This window comes from Dreissena polymorpha, chromosome 11 (genome assembly GCF_020536995.1).
Source record: "Dreissena polymorpha isolate Duluth1 chromosome 11, UMN_Dpol_1.0, whole genome shotgun sequence".
NCBI lineage: Eukaryota > Metazoa > Mollusca > Bivalvia > Myida > Dreissenidae > Dreissena > Dreissena polymorpha.
In genome coordinates, this window is record NC_068365.1 from 34,342,087 (window position 1) to 34,369,027 (window position 26,941).

A 26,941-nucleotide genomic window follows, 5' to 3' on the forward strand; every position below is an offset into this window, starting at 1 on the left:
ATAGTTGTATTCAGTCACATCTGAGATCTATGTATTCCTTGTGTATGCACGGGCTCATTACATCAGTATTTAATTAATATTTACACATAAAGGTTGTCGCTCTTTACGTCGGAGCGCACGCATGCATGATTCGCACTCGTTATAGGTATATCAAATTATTTTTTTGTATGAAAATAAGTTTAGACTGCTCGATTTTAATACAGAGAAATGCTGTGTTTATAATGTGCATACCATAATCTTTCTTGACTGATTTAGAAAAGTCCGTAACTCGAACAAACATCGTTTAATGTTTCTGTCCCTTATTAGTGCCAAAATATGCCGTTTATCTTGAGGGAATTTTGCGTTATAATGCAAGCAATGTGAATGTGATGGTCCGATATGAAGGTGTATTCTGCCCGTAAAAGCGGTTATATTATTTTGTAAAGTCATGCGTCAATTGTGCTAGGCTATTTGTCGTACTGACTTAAATTCGCCGTAATCAAGTGCGATTAAAGCTATACTTCAATATTGTGAAACCTTTGATACAAACCAATTGGTTGGTATATGTATATGTATGTTTAGTTTAAAGGCCTAAACAATGTGTTTAAGTAATCACGCTTCTTTAATCGTTACCAACATTTCGTTCGTTAGTTAACGTTAAGGGACTCACAATCGTGAAGTATTCAGGTCAAGGTCATTTAAATCGCCCAATCAATGACTCGATGTTGTCGTATTATTTATGTACATCCGTTAATTCAGTATATTTAATTTTATTCGGTGTTGGAGCCGTTGACGTCTTTTCCTTTTTTTGTTTACGTTCAGGTTGCTGTCTATGTTATATAAAGGATTTATCCTCTATGCGTTGGATCACCTTAAAGATAATTGTGGACTACTTAAGTCGAATTTAAAAAAGTTTCATATAAAGTAAACACTAAATCTAAATTTCTTAATGTATTACATTCACAGAAACAGGAAAAGCTGGGAAATTGTGAATGTAACAATTACTAATTGAATACTTTGTAATACTTATGAAGTCAAAGTAAAACGCTGAAACTAATTTGTTGTGTAAGAACAAACTAAATTTTTTTTACAATTTTGTTGAAATTGTGAAAAGTTGTTGCTATTAAACATGAACGTTCGCAATAATACGGATATGATATAGGTACACGTTTTGTTAACAATATTGCTACATGTGAAGGTTTGTGAATATAAAACAGATAATCTAAAGTATAACCTTTAGTCAAGTGATACTTTTTTATAAATCGATGATTAATTCCGATATTAGTTCAATAACATATTGGTATGTGTTGTTTTCAGAGGACTTGACTTCAATCACCATGAAGTCATGACGAACCTAGGATGAATAAGCATGCAGCGTTACCATTCATCACATCTACCTCAACCGTTTATACTCGTTTGAACATCGCCTATTTATTCTGGAAGTTTCATCATTACTCATGACAACAGAGGTCCAAGCTGCCCGCGAGTGGATGTCCGAAAACGCCGATGCCGTAGAACACTGCTGTGACCATGGCCTCGCTTTCACATTCGGTTTAGTATTTTTTTTTTATTTTGTTCTGTAATTGGTAATGTTAAACATATATTTTACTTGTTTTATTAATTTTATAAACTTAACTTAAAGATGTGTTGCTATCTTTACGTCTATTGATGTTTATGCACTTATGTTATATGAAATACTATGTGGTAGTGCCTCGTTTAAACGGAGCATGTTACAATAAACATTTACGCGTATAGATGTGTAAAGTATTTGGAATCGTGAAGAGTCGATCCGTTTGATTTAACATATAGTTTGTTTGTTTCTTTTGATATTGTATAATTGTCTCAACTACGCTTAACAATACTAATAAAAGAAACATCATGATAACACAATACGTTTATTGTTTACAGATGCATGTTCAGCAAAGGGACCAAAGATTGAGTGTTATTTCTGTTCATTTGGCTCCATATTCACGAATCAGGACGATGTAACAAAGAAGCATACACGACATGGCATTGAACAAATGTGCATTTCTGTTTTCTGCTTGAATGGCTTAGAAGAGTACCAGAAAATATGCGCACGCGAAGGACGAATCTGTGCGGTAAGTATTAGTCAGGATAATTTGGATATGATCCACGTGTTAGAAAATATTAAATACGTCAGTAGACGCTCGTAGCAAATGATCAAAAACTAAACATGTACTGTGATATGTAATACATTATTGATCTTATTTAAATATTATTGGAAAATAGTGTGTTAGGCTAGTTTACTACATGTTTCGATCGAAATCAAAGTATTATACCTTTTTTGTTGAAATTACTATTTCTTTTTTCAGATCAAGGAAATCAACGTAACATTTATCGAGAAACTTCTGCGTATGGCACAAACGTGTAACAGACTATTGTCTCAATTTGAGACTAAACATCATCTACCCTTCAGTCTACCTCTGACGGCTGAAATGGGGAATGAGAGCGCTCGATTCAGATCGTTTTTGAAGATCAACCCCGTGTATCTACAAAGGCTCAACATTCCTGCTCTTTATCAAGCTGGATTCTATTATGCAGGTACGTATCAATTTAGTTTAACATATAATAACTAATTCGTTATTTTTATTTACATGCATGCATGTTTAAATGGTGTTTATATCGTTTTATGCAAATTGGACAAGTTCAGTCGATTTAAAGTGTTATTTGAGTCGGATTGAAAGTCAAAGACACAAAAATCTAATAAGGATAGTGGTTTTAAAATATAATCCTTCTGTTTTAATGGGAGTGTCATAACAAAATGGTTTGGTTGTAGTAATAAGTTGTGTAATAAGTCGTCATTTGTATGTGTCTTCCTTTTACATTCAATAAGGATCATATTGACTTGTTTAAACTTACTTTTGTTCGGGTTTATAAAGCACTGCCATGTGAATCAATTTGGTTACGAACTGGTATCTGTTTCCACATGCGTGTATACTATTCCAGGAATGTATTTTCATTCCCTTATGTGAACTGACGAACATTGCTCTTTTTGACAGAGCACCTAGATAGCATTCGGTGCTACTACTGTGACACAAAGGTTCGTAATTGGAAGGAACAGTACTGCAATGACGACATGTTCAGAGAACATGCTCTAGAGAACCCCTCCTGTCTCCACCTCGTATTAACCAAAGGCCTGCCATTTGTTGAAGCGGTAAGTGTAGAAGACAGTATAGGTATTTATTTGATAGTAAGTCCCGTATATTGCAATTGATTGTTATCATGATTTTTTTTACCTGATGAATATTGTTCATTAATTCCTGTATTAATATCATTAATTATATTTAGCAACAACACAAAAATTTGCTATATAATACGCATTTACAGTGCTTTTACTTTTTTTTTTAATTAAATAAGAATATGAAACTGTATTAAGCAATATTTGTATTTAATATATATCAAACACTGTTAATTTTATATTCATAAATCCGCGTTTCTTTTGTGCAGATTATGAAAGAGCGAAGTAAGAGCAAACTTCTTTTTCAACTGCTTTGTGCATGTATGCTTATGTCAGTTCCAAATTCTTTCGCTTTGTGTGTAATTTAAGGCACTTTGTGTGTACTTTAAAGTCACCCAGCTTGCAGGTTCCACTACTATTATCGTAATAAGATTGTGGCGAGAAGTAGATTGTTTTCGAAATAGTCATTGTATAAAAATAAATCGATTTTACTGAAATTTGTACCGTGTGGAATTTGAAAAACAAACCTCAACATATAATGCAATTTCGGTTATAACAAGATAAAAAAAATCTGAGTGTTTGCTGGCTGATTAAATCACTTGTCTCTCCTTTTCGAGGATGACTTCAAGCATTATAGTTCAGATAACAAACATTCAAGTTTTTCTTTTCGTGTTGCTGAGTTTTCGTTACATTAATTATAATTTTGAAGTCGATTTACGTCTGAACTGCGATGTAATGACAGTATCAGTATAGAAAGTACACTGTTACCTTCAAACAATTACAAATACTGCATGCCTACCGCTGTTCGAGACAATGGGATAAAACGTTATAAATACTAGTATTTAATGTGTTGTGTTATTGATCTTGATTTATATTCTATTACGATAACATTTAGTAAAGACATTAGTTTATCTCAATAGATAGGGTAAACACTTAACACTATGATAAGTTTTTAGACAAGTGCACACTGTAAGGTGGACTGTTCTAAAATGTAATTTCGTATTATTAGAAATTGTTTATCTTAAACTTAGTTCTACACGTTGTGTTTATCATAAACTCTAATACTTATATTTTTATGTCCCCGTAAGGGTGGCATATAGCATTTGAACTGTTCATCCGTCCGTCCGTCCGAAAACTGTAACATTGGCCATAAATTTTGCAGAATTGAAGATAGCAACTTCAAATTTGGCATGCATGTATATCTCATCGAGCTGCACATTTGAAGTGGTTAAAGGTCAAGGTCATCCTTCAAAGGTCACAAAACAAATCCAAGGGAAGTAACAAGCTTTAAAAGGGGATAATGTCTATAAATATTATTTGGCAGGTACAGGTCATTTTTACAGGGGAAGTAATATTTTTTATTATATCTCTTTAAAAATATTACTTCCTTGTAAAAATTATCTGTTCCTGCCAAATGATGTTTTTTTTTATTAAATCAAAGCGGAGCAGTAGGTGGCATTGTGTTTCTGACGAGCACATCTCTTGTTATAATATACACAGGGTTTACATATACCTTTAGTTATAAGGAAGAATGTTCTAAAATATGGGTATGATTATATGGTTATAATTCAAAGAAAAAACACATGATCCGTGTGAATTACATACTTGATGTTCACGTTTATTCACATTTAGGCTAGTCAATATAGCCGTAAATAGCCTCAAACCTCGAACTAATTGCAAAATAAATGTTTTTTGCATTTTGATTAAGGACAATATCTAAATAACCACAGGAAAAAAGTTGCAGTCTGAAATATGGTGGGAAATGTCGAAAAATCGTGTTTTAGTACACCCACCGTCACAATTTCATTTGTAACTAAAAAAATACAACATCTGTTCATATTACAAGCATATACCACAATCACAATATTCAAAAACATTTTTGAACGTATGATGTTATGCAAAATGCTTTTTTGAAACATTTTATATTATAAAGGATCAATATTTAAATATAAAATAGTATGTTTTATAAGGATTGAGTCAAAATACCCCACCCACTACTTTTAGCATTGGAAAATATTTTGCAAATCTGGAAAAAAAACGAGCAGAAGCCAAAAGTATACAACAACTCAAAACTAAAAATAATAGCATAATACAAGACCAAAAAGACATACTAAATCACACAGCAAACTTTTATAAATATCTTTATAAAAAGGACACCAATATAGAATAAAACAATTATGAACGTTTCTTTACGAATATATGCAATAAGATAAGTCCAGAACAAACGCAAAATGAACACAAGTATCTATCACAGCATGAATGCGCTAAAGCATTGTTAGACACGAAGAACAATAAAAGTCCAGGATCTGATGGTATCTCTGCAGAATTTTATAAAATATTTTGGACAGATATTAAGGAATATGTTGTTAATTCTCTTAATTACTCTTTAGACACAAATAACCTTACTGAACTGCAAAAACAAAGCATAATTACTTTACTACCCAAGACCGGAAAATACACCCTTTTGATAGATAATTGGAGGCCTGTCTCACTTCTTAATGTGGATTACAAAATAGCTACAAAAGCCATTGCCAATCGCATAAAACCTTTCTTAAATCACATAATTAGTACAAACCATACCGGCTTTATCAAAGGGAGGTACATTGGAGAAAATGTAAGACTTTTACAAGAAATTATTGAACGAATTGATGAATCTAACGAAACCGGCCTAATATTTTTTTCTGATTTTAATAAAGCCTTCGACAGTCTTGATCATGAATTTATGTTTAAATGCCTGCGCCATTTCGGTTTAAGCGAACACACTTTACAGTGGGTTAAGTTATTCTATAAAGATGCAACATCGCGTGTTACAAATAATGGACAATTTTCGGAGTTTTTCTGTATAAAAAGAGGGGTGAGGCAAGGATGTCCTTTATCGCCGTACCTTTTTATTATCTGCATTGAATTAATGTCGATAGACATAGAACTTAACACAGAAGTAAAAGGAATAAAATTTAATAATGTAGAACTAAAACAGTCACTTTTTGCTGATGACGCTTCTTTCATACTAGACGGTTCTCGTATATCGTTCGAAACATTAATAAAAATCATAGAAGAATTTGCAGAAATATCCGGACTTACATTAAACAGACAGAAATGTAAAATACTTAAAATAGGGGCATTCAAAAATAACCCAATCGAGTTTTGCAAACATAAACAATTCATTTGGAACTCTAAACACGCCTCAACTTTAGGGATAGAATTTAGTAACGAACCAACAGAAATAATGTCATTAAATTTTCCTGAAAAAAATCATGCTTTTGAAACTTGTTTGAATAAATGGAAACGGTGGAAACTATCGTTAATTGGAAAAATCACAGTTTAAAAAAACTTTGCAATACCCAAGCTTGTATATCCATTAACAGTTTTACCAAATCCATCTCAAGAAATCATTTCAAAAATAAATACACTATGTTTCTAATTTCTGAGGGATGAAAAACCTGATAAAATTTCCAGAAAGCGGATCATACAAGATTATGCCGATGGTGGTTTAAAAATGTTAGACATTGACCTATTCTTAACATCCCTCAAAGCCAGTTGGGTGAAAAGATTTATATTTCAACCCGACTCAAAACTGATTAGAATATATACCAATATGCTAAACAACTATGGAGGAATGTTAATTTTCAAATCAAATTACCATGAAAAAGATGTTAGAGACCTTAACATCAAATCCGAATTCTTAAAAACATCCTCTGTGGATGGCTCAGTGTCTCATTAGAAAAAAATGAAATCCCAATACAAAAGCAAATTATCTAGAATAATACATTTATAAAAAACGAAAATAAAACTTTTTTTATAAAAACATGGTTCGAAAGAGGTATTCAATATATTGAACATATATATGATTTTAGAAAAAGAGAATTTTACAGTTTCCAAGATAAAGTAATTCGTTATGAAATAGATAAAGCAGATTATATAAAATACCATCAAATTGTCAAACGCATACCTGTCGATTGGAAAAATAAACTAAAAGTAAACGATATCATTTATACCACCCCGGAATACATGCTTAACAAAATAACAGAACATACAAAAGCTTGCAAACTAGTTAATAAATCTCTTTTACTAAAACACAAACCTGAAGAGTTCAAACAATTTGACAAATGGAAAGACACGCTTAATAATCCAGACATCAATCAAAGAACTATCTTCAGTCAATCATTTAAATTAACTATTGACACCAAACTTAGAAATTTCCAATATAAATATATCATGCACATTTTACCAAACAACACTTACCTACATAAATGCCATCTCGTTCCGTCAACCTTATGCGATTTTTGTTATATGTACTCAGAAACGAATATTCATGTATTCTGGGATTGTCACCTCATTCAAAAAATTTGGATGGATATCAAAAACTTTATTGACAACAAATCAAACAGGTTAGAAAACATTGAACTAAATTTTGCAAAACATCATTCTGTAATTTCACCATAGCTGACTCCAAAAATGCACACGTTATAAACTCCGTAATATTATTGGCTAAATACTTTATCTTTAAATGCAAACAGGAAAAAGCAACACCGCAAATAGATGCTTTTGTATCTTTTTTTAATAATCGAATTAAACTCGAGGAATTAATAGCGACAACACAAAATAAATTACATATATTTTATACTCACTGGACATTTGTAAAATAGGTACACCTACCCAAAAGCAACATACACTTTCCTTTTTTTTATTTTTAGTTTTTGTTTTTCTATCCATATAATTATGTAACTTTGTGATTCTATTCCATGTTGGTGAACCTTAAAACATATTTATTCACACCAACCATAGTCTTCACTGATGCTTTGTATCATAATTATATCGAGAAAAATGTGAAACAAATATATTAAAAACTATGTATTTCATACATTATATGTTCTGCAATTATGTAATAAATATATTACGATGGAAATAAAAAATGGAATAACAAAAAAAAAAGCATTGGAAATTTTTTCATGTCAACATCTATTTCAGGTCTTTACGAGGCAATTACACTCTTATTGTTCGTTTAATCCTATGGTGTTGGTGCTCACTAAAATCGTCTCATGGTGTAGTTTGGTAAAGCGTTCAGGGAAAGTTAATACACGTTTTCAGTGTCAGAAGACATATCGTCCATTTCGTGTTCTTCTATGATACGGGAATTTAAAGAGCTCGTTCCCCGACATTCTCCACATCCCAATGAACAATCTAGCCCATGTTTTCTGCAAGAACATCTTTTTGAATCACAATTAGATTTGCAATTGCATCTGACAACATTTAACAAATATTCCGGGGCAGGGGGGAGTTGTGTTTTGATTGGCACTAAAACTCCATCAGAAACCTCCCAGCCCCATGCTTCCGGTTGGAGAATAGCAGTTGATGTCCAGTGGTACATTAATTCGCATTACTTGCGAAGAAAAACGTTTGAAACGTTCAGCGTTAAGAGTGCTATTTAAATCACCCTCTAGAACTGATCATACTGCCTTTTCTCCAAGTTCTATTATTTCCTCCTTCGTTTGGCTGACGACGAAACGTGATGCAATTTCCTGAAAGGTTTTATTCTTTCGATTTTTTTTTAGTGCTGATGTCTTCCCTACGCCGAATATCTGTGAGGTAGTGTCGCAACCTGTTAACGCGTGTAAAAAGGGTAGCAAACTGCATATTTGCCTTGTCAATAAAGTTTGGGTTTTATGCATGTCCCACACTTTTGGGGATTTCATTGAATTACTGTGTTTGTCTGATCTGAAATAAACATGTTTTGATTTATCACTGACATGATAACACAACAGCACAAGAAGGTCTGTATCCTCACCGATCACAAAAACGTCCCTTTCATTAGCTACCACTACAGCGGTTTCAACGATAAGCCTGTCAGCATCCGCTGGTGCATATCTAACATTAACGTTCTTTTCTAACAAATACTTGCCAAGTAATGTAATGAAAGCTTGCTTATTAGCCACATTTTTAGAAAAGATTCCTTCTTCGATCTAAATGGAGTATTGAATGTTAAGTTCACTTTGGTGTCAATCGTGCCTCTACTTCGACGATGGTGTGTTATATCCTTTGTTGATGGTCCGTTAGAATACCCATCGAAAACCACAGTAGTGAATTGATGTGGATATCTCTGTGAAATATGGTTGAAGTATTTTTCGCAAATCGACGTGAACGTACTATTTTTAGACCAAGGGATCTTCTGCAGAAGAGATGCCGTCTAAAACATACGACACGTTGGGATCATCTGTTGTTCCTGATGGTTCTGTTGTTTTGGAACAATCGCCCAATTTCCAAATGGCATCAGCCAGCATGGACTTCTGAGAGACACGAGGTAATCCATCATTGTCAAACAATGAAGAAGGGATACTGCATAGCTCGTGTTTGAATATTGATGATACATCTTCCACATATCTATCCGCCACTGCAGTTATTCTTTGAAAAAGAAGCCGAGGATTTATTTGTATTGTGCCATCGCTGACCTTCAGAGACATTTGATCACGCATCGTTATTGCTTGTTTCGATCTTTTGAAGGAATAAGTCAGCACTGTTTTCCTGTCATATGGCTTACGATGTCTTGCCCTATCCTATTTGCAGTTTCAACGTTCACTCTTCCGTCAGCCGTAACACCAGTTTCAATGTTTCTTAAGTTTGAGTCCGATTCATCAAACGGTGAATGATCATTCAGAAAGCGTACTATTTCTTTAGAATCTCTTTCATCTCTGGTGGACCTTGACTTTCCCTCTTCTTTATGTTGATCACTAGTCTCATAGTCAGTCTTCAAGAATTGCTGCATTGCATTGTTCATTTCGGCGTTTGCTGGTATTGACATAACCCACAACGCTCTTTGTTCTTCTGTCATACCCCGTCCTCTTGTTAAGCCTCCTGAGGATTTCAACGATCTCATTAACACTTGTTCTATTGTTAGATCTGTTGACAAACCAGCCCAATATCTGTCACTACGTCTAATGCAATGGAATCCATTGAGAAATTGCTGATATACATCAGGATTCACCTCTTCCAGTTTCATCATTTTCTGTAGGTAAATATGTGCCGATTTTAAATACAAATTATGGCCCGAGGCTGCAAAATATGGCATCACTTCCTTCAGTGTTTTGAGATGACATATCCAATCCCCTGTCCTTTCGGCTCTTATGAATTGTTGCATGATAGACCATATCCATGTATTGGAACAACAATGCTGATGCCTTGTTGTGCTTCAATTTCATCCTGACAGCCATCAAGTTCTCCTGAATCTCTTTGAAACTATCACTTTTGCACACATCGTCTTTAGATATTTGATGATTTTGAAGTTTATCACACAGATCATCCAGGTGGTCTAGTATTTCGGCTTTGTAAGACACGCCTGGTAACTCGGAAAAGATAAGATCTGTATCCGAATGCATTGGTTGTTTCTCATCACATCTCTTTGTTTCATTAATCTTCAGTTGATTTGGGAACATTGTAATTTTATCAGATGATTTTATCTCTAAAGGTAAGTCTACTCCAAATGATTTTGAAATTAGTAGCGCATGAAGTGCATTGTCGACAAGAAAGTGTCCCCTGGTTGCTCTACTAACAGCCTTTCCCGTCATCATGTGGGTGACAGCATTTCCAGCATAAACAGTTGTAATACTTCTTGTAGCCCTGAGCCGGACATTAAATGACCGATACAGCCGAGAAAACTCATCTGGGTGTGAAACGCTCCCAACCTTAGAACTACGTGCTTCAATCTACTTTTGCTGTCAACGCATTCTATTATGTGGGTTGCCTTTTGAAATAATGGTTGGTCAAAAGTGAGTACTGGAGTAACATTGCACCTATAAGCTTGATCTGTGACGAAATGTTAAGTAGAATGTATGCATGATACATCACTTGGATCCATGTCAATCATAGGCAGGAAAGTGATACTTGCTTTCCCGGGGTATGTGCAATTTCCAGGTCGGTCAAACAAGTGCATACAACCAGGCCAACTAGGTCTTGATGGTTTCAATGTCCAAATAACTTTTGAAAATGCATCAAATTGTCCATGATGATCACGACTGGCACTTTCTAATTCGAGAGTTTCTAAGTCCTGAAATTGCATTTTTTCAAGTTCATTATTTTCAGGAACTTTGAAATATTTTATGTCAATTTTTCCCAGCCTCTTTAATTCTTCTAAAGATATATCTGATCTTGGAATCGGCATACACAGCTTTGAGCCTGGCGTGGTGCAGGCTATGATACCCATCCCGTGAAAAGTACCACTGCCATCTAATGTTGCTGTGTTATGGTCCACATTATCTTCAACAAATTAGTGGAATTTCCCAGGAAAGTACGTTGGTATGCTCGTATTAATAGAGGCTGCCGCAGAGGATTCAATTTTTTTTTACTTCAGAATATGATGCACACAATCCTAGATTATACAATACACCAAGTACCGTGAAGCGAAATGATGGTGCAGTTGAACTGCTAATCCTAATTGTAAAGGAGCAATAATAGTCCGTGGTCTACATACCTGCATTACAGCTTGTCCTATTGACGATAACTTCATCTCAACCTCTTTTCCACATACCATTGTACTCAGGAAAAGGCGGAGACTTTCCGGAACAAAATCCTTCTTCTTCAGAAGACGCTATAGCTGAAAATGTTGGATAAAATGTCTTGTTTGGTTGTACAAGATCAATGTCATCTTTGATAATTTTAGCTGCAGCCATAAGCGCCTTTTGTCCTTTCGCCTTCTCTGAAACTTGGGATTCTGATTTTGCTGTTTCATATAAAATTTCAGCTGCAGTTTGTTTAAGCGTTAAAGTGTCCTCTTTTCCAGTTATAGTATTTATTGATAGCCTTTCCCCAAAATGGTCAATTAATTTCTTCTTTAAATGTTACATTTAACTTGAATAGGTTCTTTCTCCACATTGCTCCTCCATAACGCTAAGGCCAACATTGTTTTATTAATTGATTTACGGGATTTTTTTTTTAAATGTAGGGTCGGGGGGTCGAAATAAAAATAAAAATAAAAGAACAAAAATCACAGAGTCGACAAAAAAAATAAAAATAAAAGTTTAAACTTGTCATTTTTTTTTTATTTTTATAAACCAACTTTTTATGTTACTTTTGTACTATATATCTTATTTTATATATAATATGAAAACAGTTAGTCACTAGAAGCAATATAACTAGTGTTATTAACCCTTAACAGTATAACACCATATGTATGTTTCTGACAAGACAAACTATTATATCCCAGAGGAACACTTAATCCGAGTCATGGTCACTTTTGGAGGAACAGAACAGTCACTATTTTTGTTTCTTCACTTTCTTCGCATTTCTAGTTTTTATCGGTTTAATTTCTTTGCAAGGTTTGCAGATTGGTCTTACTATCCCGAATTCTTCTTTTAATCTTTTCACTTCATCAGTGTCCAGTACTTCCGAATCGCCACAATAAAAACATACATCATCAAATATCACCGTTTTACCTGAAATATATGCCAATGATACAAGTTTTATCTGTCAAAAAATTTTCATTTTGTTAGATTTATAAGGCCCCAGGTCTGCCTTCTAGCATATTTCACTATAACCACAATCAAACCGGGTCTGCTTTTATTTTCTTGGGTGCAATTTGTGCTTCCAAATGACCCATTTTTTCAGTATGTATTTCCAAAGGATCTACTTTTCAGATTTTATTTAATATATATTGCACCAAAGATAAGACGAACTACTACCATATTATTAAATTTATTGAATTTACTTTGTGATGCTGAAAGACCAGAAACTGTCAACTTTGCAAACTTCATACATTCAGAATATAGACATTTTGATGTCTGCTGTGCATTCTTGAGGGTCAACAATTAATGAAACAACATATTCAATATTTAACCCATTACCAAACAGTAACAAGATTTTACGGGTTTGTTGCGGACGACTCTAGAAATCATTGAGATATAAGGAGAAATTGCTCATTTTATCACAATGATTTCTACCTGTCCATGTCAATTTCTTAATATTCTATTACATTATTTTTTGTCTGCAACATCTTTCAATTTGGAAAAGTCTAAAATTTGTCGTTTGGTAAAGAGTTAAATAAAGCTTGCAAACCTGCATAATAGGATGACTCCATATCTGAACTACACGACAGCCCCTCCTTGACAATCATGCGATCCCTATGAATCCCTGCATAGAACAGGGGGTTTCCACAGATGTACACCAGCTCTTCCTCTACTCGGGTGACAGATCTCAGTTCAGGAGTTGTCAGTTTTGCTGCGCTATAAACCAATCTCCGTTTTCCGCACTCTCGACATGTGATAAATGCTCTCACTTTAGCTAAAAAGCAAAATGAAAAAATGTACTGTTTTCATTGGCAGCACAGGGCTCAACATTAACAGTTGTCCTATTGCCCCTGGCAAGTAAAAGTTGGGTTCGGGCAAATTACTTCATAACAAATTTATGACTGCTTTACATTCAGGGCAAGTACATTTTCTATGTACTTGTCCGGCAGGGCAAGTTGGTTTTAAGGTTAATGTTGAGCGCTGCAGCACATTAAACATATTAAAACAAAGACACAAAGTTGAATGTTTGAAAATGAAATAAAACATTTGTTGCAACGAATCATCAATGAATATAATCATTGCCACCATTACCCTTGGCACCAGATTCAATATATAACTATTGTTAATATTTTTGTTGAAAACAATGATCCCCAAGTACCAAATTTAAGCTATTACAACACTAAATTAAATAACACACTTTTCATGGTCCCAATACAAGCATTATGTAAGGACTTCTGTTGAGACCGATCCTTTATAGCACAGAATGCAACCAAATTGTAACAGGCTTGGTTTGTTTTGGTCATAAAAGGTGTAACACCACTGGCACGGGTTAAACCCTTTACCAACAACAACTTTTGGACTGTCCCAAAATGAATGAGGTTGCAGACATTAATTACAATTACAATTGTAATAGCATTTTAAAAGTTGCTTTAATAGTAGAGTAGAAGTCATTGTGATAAAAGGAGTAATTGCTCAAGATGAGCAATTTCTACTTATATCTCAATGATTTTAAGAGTCGTCTGCAACAAACCTGTAATATCTTGTTACTGTTTGGTATAAATGGGTTAAGTAGAACTATTTCTCAATTGATATAAAAAAAAGCCTTACTTCTATTGCCATATAATTTTAGACTGTTTAATACTTTATTAAAATGAAGAAAAATATAGAGACATACTTGCTACCAGAATTTTTTTAAATTCCTTATCCCTCTCAGATGTTGGCTGAACATTCTGCAGACCAGGCCTTGCAGAATCATCAGTCTCTGTTCCATATATGTCATCAAACACTACATATTGCCCGTCCCTCATCACTGGGTCAGGAACAAAGTGAAGAGACTGGAAGATGTCTTCTGGTAGTCTAGGAGGATTGATCACACAGTATGCACACTCGTCTGATGTACACTTCTTGATCTGATAAAATACCATATTTAACCCTTTTAAATACCAAACAATAACGGGATTTTACGGGTTGTTGCGGACGACTCTGGAAATCATTTTGATAAAAGTAGAAATTGCTCATGATGAGGAATTTCTCCTTTTATTGCAATGATTTCTACCCTACTAAATGAAAAACTTCATATTCTATTAATATTTTAACTGTCGTCTGTGACCTTTTTCAATTTGGACCAGTCCAAAATATGTCGTTTGGTAAAGGGTTAAATTTGTCGAGCATACACAATTGCTTAAAAAGTTGAAAAATGCAAATTACTTGTCTTGACCTTGACCTGGTTGATCGATAAACTTAACACTTTTATCTGAAGAAAACATCACAATTTAATATTGCTTTTTTTAAATTAGATTCTCTGGTATAGTCAATGTCCACAATACGACAAAATCTTAAAAATTATTACATACTGCACTGTTACAATAGCGGAACCTGAACAAGAACAATATGTATATCACACCCTATTCAACTGAAACAGAATTTATCATAACAAGATGTGTTTGTGAAATACTATGCCCCCAGTAGGTATTTGACCTTTGATCTTGACCTTCAATATTGCAAAAGTTATGATCAAGGTTAAAGTTTTGGGACACACACATACAATGACAGACAGACACACACATACAATGACAGACAGACAGGCCAAAAACAATATACCCCCGATCATTCAATCCGGGGGCATAAAAACATTATTAAAACATAGTTGTCAAAATATTTACCTGAAACATATAATGACGTTTCTGAGTGTGATTGTTCAAGAACGATTGCAGCTGTAGAGAATTCCAAGTTTTTTGGTTGTCAATGGTAACTTCTGGGTCGATAACTTCAATTAGCCTACCAATATCCTCCATTTCGTCGGTCGAAGCTGCCTCATTTAGGTGAAGGTTTGCACCTTTCCACTTCAGTTTTTTGAATCTGTCTTTCACAATTGTTACTGGTTTATCCATGGACTCTATATATGCATTCTTGAGTGATGGGTTCTTCTCTGAAGCATTTCTCAACGATTTCAAGGAATTCAGTGACTTCACCTGCATCTCAAACTCAGGTCTCATACTTCCTCTGTCCAAAGCAACATTCTGAAGACCCAGATTCAATGTACTCATAATGCGTTCAGCAGGGTTGTGATAGCTCTGTGAGGGTGCCGTTCTCGCTGCAACAAGCATGTCCAAGTCAAGAGCTATAAATTCCAAGAGACAAGCCATCTGAACACTTTTGTAGTTTGTTCGATGATCAGGTCCGCCATCTGTATATCTAACCAAAATTGGAGCCGCAAGACTAACGTCATCTTCACTATGAAAGGTTCTGAGGATCTTGACAGTTTCGGCACTGTGCCGCAAAGGTGATGATGGCTGAAAGACTTTATCTTTGATTGTCACATGAACCGATCCATTATAAAAGCTATCATATACAGATTCTGGAATGTCTATTGTAAAGAGTACGGAGGGCACAATTCCAGCCACATGAAAGTCATGGTCTAACGCTACAACTTTTCCTGCATTAGCAACAATAGCCCCATGGTGAGACCTTACTCCAGTAGACACCGGCTGATCAGGATTCCCTACAGGCACTACAGATTTGTCATCGAGGCTCTCAAAATGACATAAATCTTTATACTTAATTGCAAAGTTCTTCAAAAGTAAAAACTGTTGTCTGCAGTATGCAGCATCAGCATGCTGGACACGAAGTAGGCGCTGTTGAACTGTGTAACGCAGTTGAAACTTTCCCGTATAGTTTTCAGCATTTTGGTTATATGGGTTTCTTGGTTGGAAGTTTAAGCGAATCCATGATACTGATGGAGCTTGTGTACCACTGGGCAGTCTCTCTAACACCTGGTCACGAAGGTCCTCCACAGAAAGAGCCAAGGGCATGTATTGGTGTTCATTATGCCTCCTTTCATGAACTGCAGATGTTTCATCGATGAGTTTCTGTAAAGCCTCCCAAAAAGGTTCAAACTTCGGATCATTTGGACGTCCGTTGTCCTTGCGTAAATCATAAATTAACTCGCAGTCCTCTGCCTCCACTAAGAATTTCATGAATCTGTCGTCTACTTCTGACTGATCCTCGGTATGCGGGGTATACTCAAAATCTGTTAGAAAATGGTACATATTTCTAAGAACTACAGACTGAACATTGGCCTTGGAGTACATGTCAATGAATTCCTTCATCATACGCCTTGTTGCGAAAGTCATGATATCTTTCTTCAAAAGGTTTATGTTTCTTGCAACTTCGGCTGGGTTTCTTTCCGATTGTTTTGCTGGTAGTTTCCACGCTATGTTCATGTTTCCAAGATTGTTTCCGTATTTGTATGTGTAAATATTTATACAACAAGAAACAGATAGATATTTTAACCACTTCCTTCTATCTTCTTTTCCTCTAGGTTCAAAGTTTATAAGGTCTATAATTCGATAATCTTCTGACTCATTTAGTGCCTGGTCTATAGCACTATATTCAGATTTGACAACACCAGTTTCTCTTTCTATGGTATTCAACAACCAATTGTCTTGAAGATTTCTGACGGGTTCTGCTTTATTTTGATTTGCCTTTGTTCGAGATTTCATGCCATTTAAAAATCCACATACTTCTGCATGCCTTTGAGCAGACTTTCAATGCTGTCCCTCAGCTTTCCATTACTATCACTTGTTATCCATGGCAGCATCATTATTTCGGACAGTTTTTCTAAGGTGTCCTGTAGTTCAACAGCAGTCACCTAAAAGAGATATTATTTTCATTATTTCATAAAATGTACAACCTTTAACCCTTTCCCTAATACAAACGCTTTCTGACCCCTTTGCAGCAGACGGCATTTGAAAACACTGCGTCAAAAGGTGAATTTGATCATAATGAGCAAATCCACCTTTTGACTCAGTGTTTTCAACTTAAATAAATTATATAAACTGTTTTTCATAATCATTATCAACATATTGACTCTTCAGTTTTATTGTCCTGTGTGCAAGTACTGGTTATGTATCCAGAAAGCAGAATTGAGAGTGATTAACCCTATACCAAACAACAACTTTTGGTCTGTCGCAAATTGAAAGAGGTTGCAGACAACAAATTGTAACATAATGATAACATTGATTTGGTAGGATAGAAATCATTATGATAAAAGGAGAAATTGCTCAATCTGAGCAATTTCTCCGTCTATCCCAATGATTTCTAGAGTCGTCTGCAGCAAACCTGTAAAATCCTATTATTGTTTGGTGATGGTATAATCCAAGTTGTAAGAACTTGTTTCACAACCAATGTTAAATAAATACGCTTAAATGAGAACATCACATACAGATGTATAGACACATTTAATTTCAGTCACAGTTTAATTTTGAAAATAACAAAATTTTGTTGAATTCTGTAGATTGGTTACGGAGATATAGTTGACGACTGATAAAAAAACGCAAAATTCAAAGACAAAATTGCCGCCAGTCTGTCATTGTGAATCGAAACAAATATATAAAAAATTTGCGCATTATGGTAGGAAACACTTCTGTAAAATGTTGTTGAATTCCGATGATTGATTATGGAGATGAAGGTAAAGATATATCTCGGACAGACGTAAAGATGGAAGGACAGACGGAGGGACAACGCTAATACTATAACCCCCTCGCCTCTGGCGGGGGATAACAAGACTATTGCCGAGCAATAAAAGTCCCCTACCGGTAGCTAGTCTGTTTATTGCCAAAGCAACCAAAATTCTTGACGTAGTAGGAACACAATTAAATGACGTGCATAATCTCCATATTGCCATCTATCCATGTTTCAAGTTTCATGAGAAAATATGAAGAACTTTTCAAGTTATCACAGGATCCAGACAAGTGTGACAGACCGACTGACAGAGCGCAAACCATTTGTCCCCTCCTGTGAAACCGGTAGGGGACAAAAAACTGTGATCACTTATTTCTTATACCTCTGGAATTTTCTTCTTTTGTGATTTGAGGTCCCTGTATCCCATACAAGGTTTCATATCTGTTGGTGCAGTGATTCCCCTTCCTTCAAATTTCATCCAAAAAGGATCAAGATACCACATGACGTCTGTTATTGTCTGTACTACGTGTTTACCCATACTTCCCGCTTGCTGTGAAGTGAACCCCCACTTGTTCTTTTGAAACCAGTGCAGAATATGGTTAAACAGCTCATCCTTCTTGTTAGTTGTTTTTCTGTAAATAAATTATTTAAAGTACAGATCAAATAATACTGAATTGTATCGATATTGCATTACTATGCTCCTTTCCGCCTTGTCGGAAGTAATTATTCAATAAATAGTTGATAACTTAAAATACGACCATATAGCCATTTCAACATCGGTGACATTTATAATATTATTGCAGTGTGTAACTGTGTATGTATATCATGTCAAAATAATGAGTGAATATATTCTTAAAGAAGATCAATTGGAGTATTTATTATAACAAGACTATTGCCAAGCAATAAAAGTGCCCTACCAGTAGCTATTTTCTAGTCTATTTGTTGCCATAGCAACCAGAATTATTGACATAGGAACAAAATGAAATGATGTGCATAATCTCCATATTGCCATCTGTCCATGTTTCAAGTTTCATGAAAAAATATCGCAGGATCCAGAAAAGTGTGACAGACAGACAGACAGAGCGCAAACCACATGTCCCCTCCGGTGAAACTGGTAGGGGACTAAAAAGACAAATTACAGCAGACCTTTGAAATGATGAATATTTAAATGAAAGGTGCTAACACACTCACAGGCTCTAGCTACAACTTTCAAATTATAAATGTATTATTAAAGTAGAACTCTTTTAAATTTCATTTGGAATTATCAACACCTTTTAGTCAATTGGATTGCAAATTATAGTTTAAATTTCTGCTTAATTTATCTTTGGTAAATATGGATTTATAAAAATTGATATATAAAGTAAACACATTTAATACCGTTCTTCTTGAAAACTGGTATAGCTGCGTGATGCCTTCATCAGGATATCAAACACAGACGATTCTTGTTTCTTGTCAACATTTGTCGCAGCCCTCTGGACCTCTATAGAGACAGCTTTGCATCTATTAATGAAATATATATAAATATGAATACGATTTCATAAAAGCAATGAATTTGACTGATGTCCATCATCCATCTTTTTGACTGTTATCAATGTCATCACTGAATTTAATAGTTGATATTTTTAGTTTAAAGACTCACCGACCAAGTCATAATATATGAAAAATTTATCCTTTGGAAGCACAAAATGCAACCAAGAAATATAAGAGCAGATCTCGTTTGACTAGGTCTGTTCACTGTTGTTAGAAAATACACCGCAATGCAAGGCCTGTACCACTGCTTTATATGCAGCATTCTATTATATCAATATTGTGAACATTCTGATAGTGATCTCAAAGGACCAGAAAATATAACAACACTGAATCCAAGTATGTGGCGACTTTTTACGGCCACCACTTTAAAAGACTGATGTTGTGAGTTATTATTGATCTGAAAGATGAATCCTTTGGAAGCATATTAACCCTTTGCATGCTGGGAAAATTGTCGTCTGCTAAAATGTCGTCTGCTGAATTTATAAAATTAGCATTTTCTTCATTTTTTTTCAAAGAATACTATCAGAATAGCAAACAGTTTGGATCCAGATAAGACGCCACGTTCTGTGGCGTCTCATCTGGATCCAAACTGTTTGCAAAGGCCTTCAAAATTCGGTTCCCGCATTGTAAGGGTTAAAATTGCAACCAAGAAATATTACAGCAAACCAGGTTACAGTTTATAATACTATTTTAAAAGTGGATCCTTTGGAAGCACAAATTGCACCAAAGAAATATAATAGCAGACCCAGTTCAATTATTTTAACATATATAAAACACCAGAGTCATAAAATGTTACTAATATTTTAAGCCTGTTTTAGATTTCTTGGTAGGGGTGAGCATAAACGGCCAATTGCTAACTAGCTATGCCTCTCACAGTTGCAAGAAAAATCCAGAGAACAAACTAGTTTAGATCGTTTGGGGTCAGTTGTCCTGTGTGTCCCTAAAATAAATCACAAGGCTTCCTCGGAGGCGACTACTATGACATGAAAGGGTCTGTAATGCTGTACTATATCAAGTTCAATTATCATATCTTGATCTGAAAATTTTCCTCTGTTGTTTGCTTGAGACACCAGGTTCAAATCCTAATGTGACAGTCTTTAAATATTTATATTTTCTAGAAATGGCTTCTTTCTTCGTATAAACAGTTCTTTAATAACCAGAATATTAAAGCACAGGAGCTTGAAATTCTATAAATAAATAACGTCTATGAAAATTATCCCCACCCACCCTACCTCTCTATATATAAAAAAAAAACAAGGTGTTTTTTTTATATATATAGAGGTAAGGTGGGTGGGGTATTTTTCATAATTTTCATAGACGTTATTTATTGATAAAATGTCAAGCTCCTGTGATTAAAAACTAGTGACAGGTGTAAAGAAATATTTTGCAAAAAAAGACCCATAGACATACTGCATTCATTTTATTATTAATTGTCAGAGCAAAATGCACGAAAAAATACGAACCCGAAATCTTTCAGGACACCGAACGTTATGGTCTTGTCTATCTCCGTCCGATTTTCCACAAAAACTTGTCTGATCAGCATTATCTCGTCTTCGTTCCCCGACATCTCGGTGTAAACATCGGCGACTGACATTGACAAGTCAACATTTTTGATGCTTGACTTTACTTTGTTACTTTCGATGATGTCTATTTTAAAATAATGGCGTGCAGGCTGCTCGTTATTGTTATCGTCCACCCGAACTTTCGAGCACGCCATTTTGAATGCGCACACGCAGCTCTTACTTTAAACATGAATACGATTGGTTTATTCTATTTTAGACAGCCAATGGAATATGCCGATAGTAAAAATCGGATGCGATAAAACGCTTGCGAATATAAATTTTGATTGTTGTCGACAGTTTTATTTTTTCACGCGGGACTTAAACACTGTCGGCGGAATTTATGAAAATAAAAATGCAGATAGATACTTTTATTTTTATTTCATTTAGACACAAAATACGGTCGGCGGTCCCGTAAATCAATTTATTTAAATGGTCTGGCCTAACAAGATCACCGAGGGAAAATACACATCCAACATTTTCCTCTATAAAGGAAACAACTGTTTTAAAACCCTCATCCGTATTAATACAGTCTGGTTTACCTGCAAACTTTTTACTTGGACTTGCCTCGCAATCTGCAAACCGTTTAGGAATAGCGCGGTTAGTTCTGAAATTTACATTACAGTTTTGATGATACAATGCATCTGCTGCTGGTAGGTCAATCACTGATGCAATTCTATGGAGTATTTCCTGTGACCACTCATCATCTCTTTCTGCGAATTGTTTCTTTATTTTATTTTGAAAGTCAATAGTGCGAACAGCATAAACATCAATGCTTCTTTTTTTGTTTGTAATTTGTGCATCTGTCGCACAAAACAGACATTTGTTCTTAAAATCAAATTAATAGGAGGACCTTGTTGTTGCAGAAGTCTTATTATTAGTTGGATCTTGTTGTTTTACATTTCGTGTATGAATGTATTGTCTACGGCACTCCGTATGTACTACACACCCTTCACTAACATTAACGTTACATTCTTTTCTTCTTAAACAGGCTTAGTTTGCACTTGTAGATCCTTTTTCTCCAGTTTTACAGTTGATGCTCCATCCAAAGGCAGGTCACAACTAGTGCAATTGGGAATCTCCATCTCAATTATGAAGAAATTTGTGATAATCACCAAATTATCATATGACATTATGTTCTTAGTGCCCCCTATTGACATAATGTTTTCAAATGTTGTATGGTACTTGGCGAATACAATTTTCTGCAGGGTAAAAATAAATTAAATCACCAAAACTGTTTTTTAAAAGCTCACTTGTATTTCCTTTGATTTAGAAATCCATGACTAGAAGAGCAATGAAAACACACACGGACCAGGAATGCCATCTATCTGTAAAGGATAAATTAACACAGCATGAATAAATAAAGCTAAAAAAATAAAAACATCTTTATACCAAATAATCGTTATTTTATGTACATTATGGTACTTCGACGCTTCCGTACTTTTTTGCTGCAAATAAAAAAATCTGTGTGACCTCATTGATTTAAGCGAACATATTTTCTTTAATAAAACACAGTTTACCTAACTTTTTTTTTAAATACTACAAATGTTTCCTTTTATACTATATGCAAGCAAGATTCATTTTAAATATGGTTTTATATGTATATTTGCTCTTTGTCATAAAATCAATATCGGCGAAAACGGTCAATGTCATTGAACGTATATTTGCGATTTTAGAGCAAATAATGTTGATAAAACACGAACTATAGTGTTTAATCAATGGAAAATGTGCAAATATTACTCACTTGTCCGTTTGCCTGACATCTTTCTGAGATATTACCGAAATAACGTATCGCAGTATTTGCTCACATCTTTAGTTTACATGTTTGTGGCGCGTGCAAACTATACCGGAGGTTGAAGAGTTCTCTCTACGGTGTAAAATAAGTGCGATAAAATTGTTGGGTATTTTTAACCGATATTCACCAAATATAATCGCTAATATCTCATTTAGCCCAACGTTCTCAAGTTGCAACTTTTTCATGGTTCATAATACATAGGTAAGCTATCGTTAGAGGCCAACATTAATTCTTTTGCAATTAGTTCGAGGTATAGTTGTAGATTGACTAGCCTAATTTATTAGATAGTAGCAAAAGAATAACTAATTTACATACAAAGGGCTTTTAATTGGAAACGAAATTGTATATGTGTATTGTTTACATGGACTTAAATATATAATGCATGTGAATAGGCAAAACACGTCATTCATTGAAACTATTTGCAAAAGACATAAGAATATATGTCAAGAAGAAAACTGAAACATTTCGATTCCAAACAAAACTATAGAGTCTGATTGTACAATGTTATAACCTTAAGAGTAAATAAAATAAATTTGGTTAATTAATGTAGTTTTTTGTAAACGCATGCGTGTGCTATACTTGATTTCTAATAGATAAATGTACTGTATCGAATTCCATCATTCAATAAAATATGTCAGAACCTTTTCTTAGACAGTAATAAACGAAGTAAATACGCTCTATAATGAGTACATATAGGATCTGGCACGAGTTGTCATATCATACCATATTTTATTAAACGAGTTCAGGAATTTTGTTAGTAAGCGAGCCTTTGGCGAGCTTACTAACGAATTTCCTGGACGAGTTTAATAAAATATGGTATGATATGACAACGAATGTCAGATCTTTTTTATCACATGCTTTTAAATGAGCAAATTAAATAAATATTTACGCAAACATAATGATAAATCTCGAATATTGTTTACATTTCCTGACGTCATTTGGAATACCTCGGTTTTTACAAAGCAAAATAACAAAATTCAATTGGTCAATAAACGAAAACTGAGCCAATGAAAACGCTTTAAAATGTTGCATAACACATGTGTAATAAATAAAAATATGTAATGGTTGTATTACATTGCAAACAGGCTATAGCATGTGATAAATTAGAAATCCTTTAATTTGTATATAACATATATTTATAATACGCTAAACAGTAAAGTAAAATGTATTATTTATATTTACTCGACGTTCGTGTTCTTTTTGTCGATATCATGTATTTAGGTAATAGATGTTTTTTTTGTTTTACAGACAGTAAAAAGCGAAAGTCTTTCTTCGTTGATGGTAAGTTTATCCCATGTAAAATATTGTAAATAAATATTGCAATATAAATATTAGTATTAGTTTAGTATTAAGGAACACGCGTCACCCTTTTGGTCACGGGTCGTACATGTATTTCAATGTATATACTTTGCTCGTCGTTTGTGAATTTAGAATATCAATTGCAGTTTTCACATACTATTGTTACATCTTAGAAATGTGTATTTAAAATAAAACACAGTTATATATACCTATATTAAGGTAAAGTGTATGCACTAATGCAATAGTTCTTAATACTTCCAGATGCTCCGGAGAAAAGCCTTCGTGATACCCCGATACAGGCTAAGTCTGATACATGACAGTTTGTTGTTGTTGTTAGAATCAAACAGGGCAATCAAACACAGCTTCATCATTGGCATTTGATATGACTGTAATTCTTGAAAAGAATCTTTTTTATTTTGAATGTATCTTTTCCGGTGACACGTGTGTTACACTTTTTTGCAAATTAGTGAACTCGTTTTGTACCTGAAACAAAATATGAAGGCAGAGCCAAAAATATAACAATATTGAATTGTGCTAGTAACGACATGTGTTTTTAAAATAATGGCGGAATAGATGCCTTGAAAAAGTACAGCTATATTCGAAATAAAAACACACTAAAATCCTTCAATTGAAATTGAATTGGAAATAGTTTAGCCAAATATTACTAGCTTAAATGTGTGCATTGTAAGAAGGTACTAGATATCTTGTGCACCACTGTATACCCAATTGATAGCGGAGTTCAATCTCTTTGACTTTCAATTGTATTGTGTTGCCATCATTATTTTTTTACTTTTTTACAAAGCATGATCTCCATCATTATTTACTCAGTGCTGGGATCTCAGCCTTTGCAATTAATATTATACGGCATTTCCTTAATAATATTGTATATATAGGGCATAATAAATATTGCATATGAAATGATATAACATGTTTGTTTTGCGTCTTTGTTTAAAGCCCCTTTTGGCTTTCATTGACCGTTCATAGTCAGTGAACCCACTTTTGCATGTATTCCATATCATCGTTTCATGTTGCATTGTATGTAGCGGACTGCATCGTTAGAGAGTGTGTCACTTGTTAAAATACAAAAATATGGTATAAGTGTTTCTGCCCAGTTGTTTATTCTTTATTCCAATGTCGAATAACAGTCATAGAGCGATCAAAGCTAGCGATACGCAACTGTGTATTATCTACGGCTTTTGTTAGTAATATTTCTTCAACATTAGATAGCATGTCATAAGAAAGCTTTATCCAACGAACAACAGAGACAACTTGTGATATCGAGCGGCCTCTAAAAAGCACAGCACCATAATTAGTAGTCAAACCATCAAATATGTGTGATATTTTGTGACTATTGTAAATGAACATTTAGTCTTTTGATAGATACCAACGCGATAACAAACTAGGCGAGCGCGCATACATATGATTTTTATTACTTTAATCAATGTAATATCAGTATAAGTATACGTATGATATGCAAAGATTACTATTCGATCACTTTAGTTATTACATAACCAACAGTTAAATGAGACGCGAACCCATGTCTAATGCCATGAATACATTGCGTTGTTTCGTTGTTATTCTTCTGTATTATATATGATCTTAATTGATACTCGAAATGTTTAATGACAATATATGCAACGTTTATTTATTCCATTTATGTACTTCATTATATCATAATATGTTCATTTGGACTAAACGCTGAACTTGTCCTGAATAATTCACATAACATGTTAATTTCTAATTTTCGTAAATCCATCCAGAAACATGAATTTGGAAAATTTCCGGTTTTTATAACGGTTGATTACTAAGGTATTCTGTTATATAAAGTATCGTTGTAACAAGTTTATTTGAATAACATCAAGTTAACAAGATAAAACATTTTATTAACCTTTTAAATACGCACACATGTTAAACATTTGATGGAATTACTTAACATGATTTATCAAAGCAAACTTCGGTTAAATCGCTACGCAAATAAGCTAGTTCTGTACTAAAAAAACTGGCATATAATAGCACCTTAATCAAACATTCCCCTTTAAGAATCAATTAAAAACTCAGTATTAATTATAATTAAACAATCGATTCCGAAAGCAAACATGGGGTGTCACCATCATGACCAATAATGAATAATATATCCTGTAATGCATGCGAGTTAATGTAACCGTGTTGTAAACATTCCTGTATTTATATCTTATATATGTACATGATTTAATGCGTCACAAGGGCATGTTATCTGAGTGTTTCATAATGCAGTTCGTTTGCCAATATATTTAGTGCTTACGTGAACATGACTTGTATTTCGACATCATTTCTGGTTTCCCATGTTATTGTGTCTACATTGCTAATCACTAGGGGTGCGTTTCACTAACATAGCGTTTATTTACGCAACTTTAAGTTTACGCACAGAATTTACGCCGAACGTAAATTAATGCGCACGCCGTTTCACTAAAACGTGCGCAAAATTTACGCTGCGTGTAAGTGTTGTTTAGCCTGTAAGGTGCGCGCGGACGCGTAAGAAAGTAATCGTCTGCAACAGTATCTATTGTAAAGCGAGATTATACGATTTTGTACATGTGTTAAATTGTAATATATTGATAAAATATGTTACAATAACACAAAATAGGAA

General features: G+C 34.3%; 1 protein-coding gene across 3 annotated transcripts; it reads left to right on the forward strand.

Annotated features, from left to right (window-relative positions):
• Window positions 1-1,892: 1,892 nt before the first annotated feature.
• LOC127851410 (baculoviral IAP repeat-containing protein 2-like) lies at window positions 1,893-25,370 on the forward strand. 3 transcript variants are annotated; one of them, XM_052385187.1, is made up of 6 exons: window positions 1,893-2,078; window positions 2,313-2,541; window positions 3,000-3,154; window positions 3,448-3,463; window positions 24,265-24,297; window positions 24,577-25,370. In XM_052385187.1, the coding sequence occupies exons 1-6, from the start codon at window positions 2,001-2,003 to the stop codon at window positions 24,630-24,632; spliced, it is 567 nt and encodes a 188-aa protein (XP_052241147.1). In that variant the 5' UTR covers window positions 1,893-2,000; the 3' UTR covers window positions 24,633-25,370. The 3 variants fall into 3 exon arrangements, with proteins under 3 accessions (XP_052241147.1, XP_052241145.1, XP_052241146.1); XM_052385185.1 differs by lacking the exon at window positions 3,448-3,463; XM_052385186.1 differs by lacking the exons at window positions 24,265-24,297; window positions 24,577-25,370 and adding an exon at window positions 4,341-4,765.
• Window positions 25,371-26,941: the final 1,571 nt, after the last annotated feature.

What these genes read in the sequence shown, in the direction of transcription:
- LOC127851410 (XM_052385185.1), top strand. Translation starts at nt 2,001, where the DNA reads ATGTGCATTTCTGTTTTCTGCTTGAATGGCTTAGAAGAGTACCAGAAA. An exon ending in AGCTGGATTCTATTATGCAG is followed by an intron (nt 2,542 to 2,999) that starts GTACGTATCAAT and finishes TCTTTTTGACAG; the next exon opens with AGCACCTAGATAGCATTCGG. An exon ending in GCCTGCCATTTGTTGAAGCG is followed by an intron (nt 3,155 to 24,264) that starts GTAAGTGTAGAA and finishes TTTGTTTTACAG; the next exon opens with ACAGTAAAAAGCGAAAGTCT.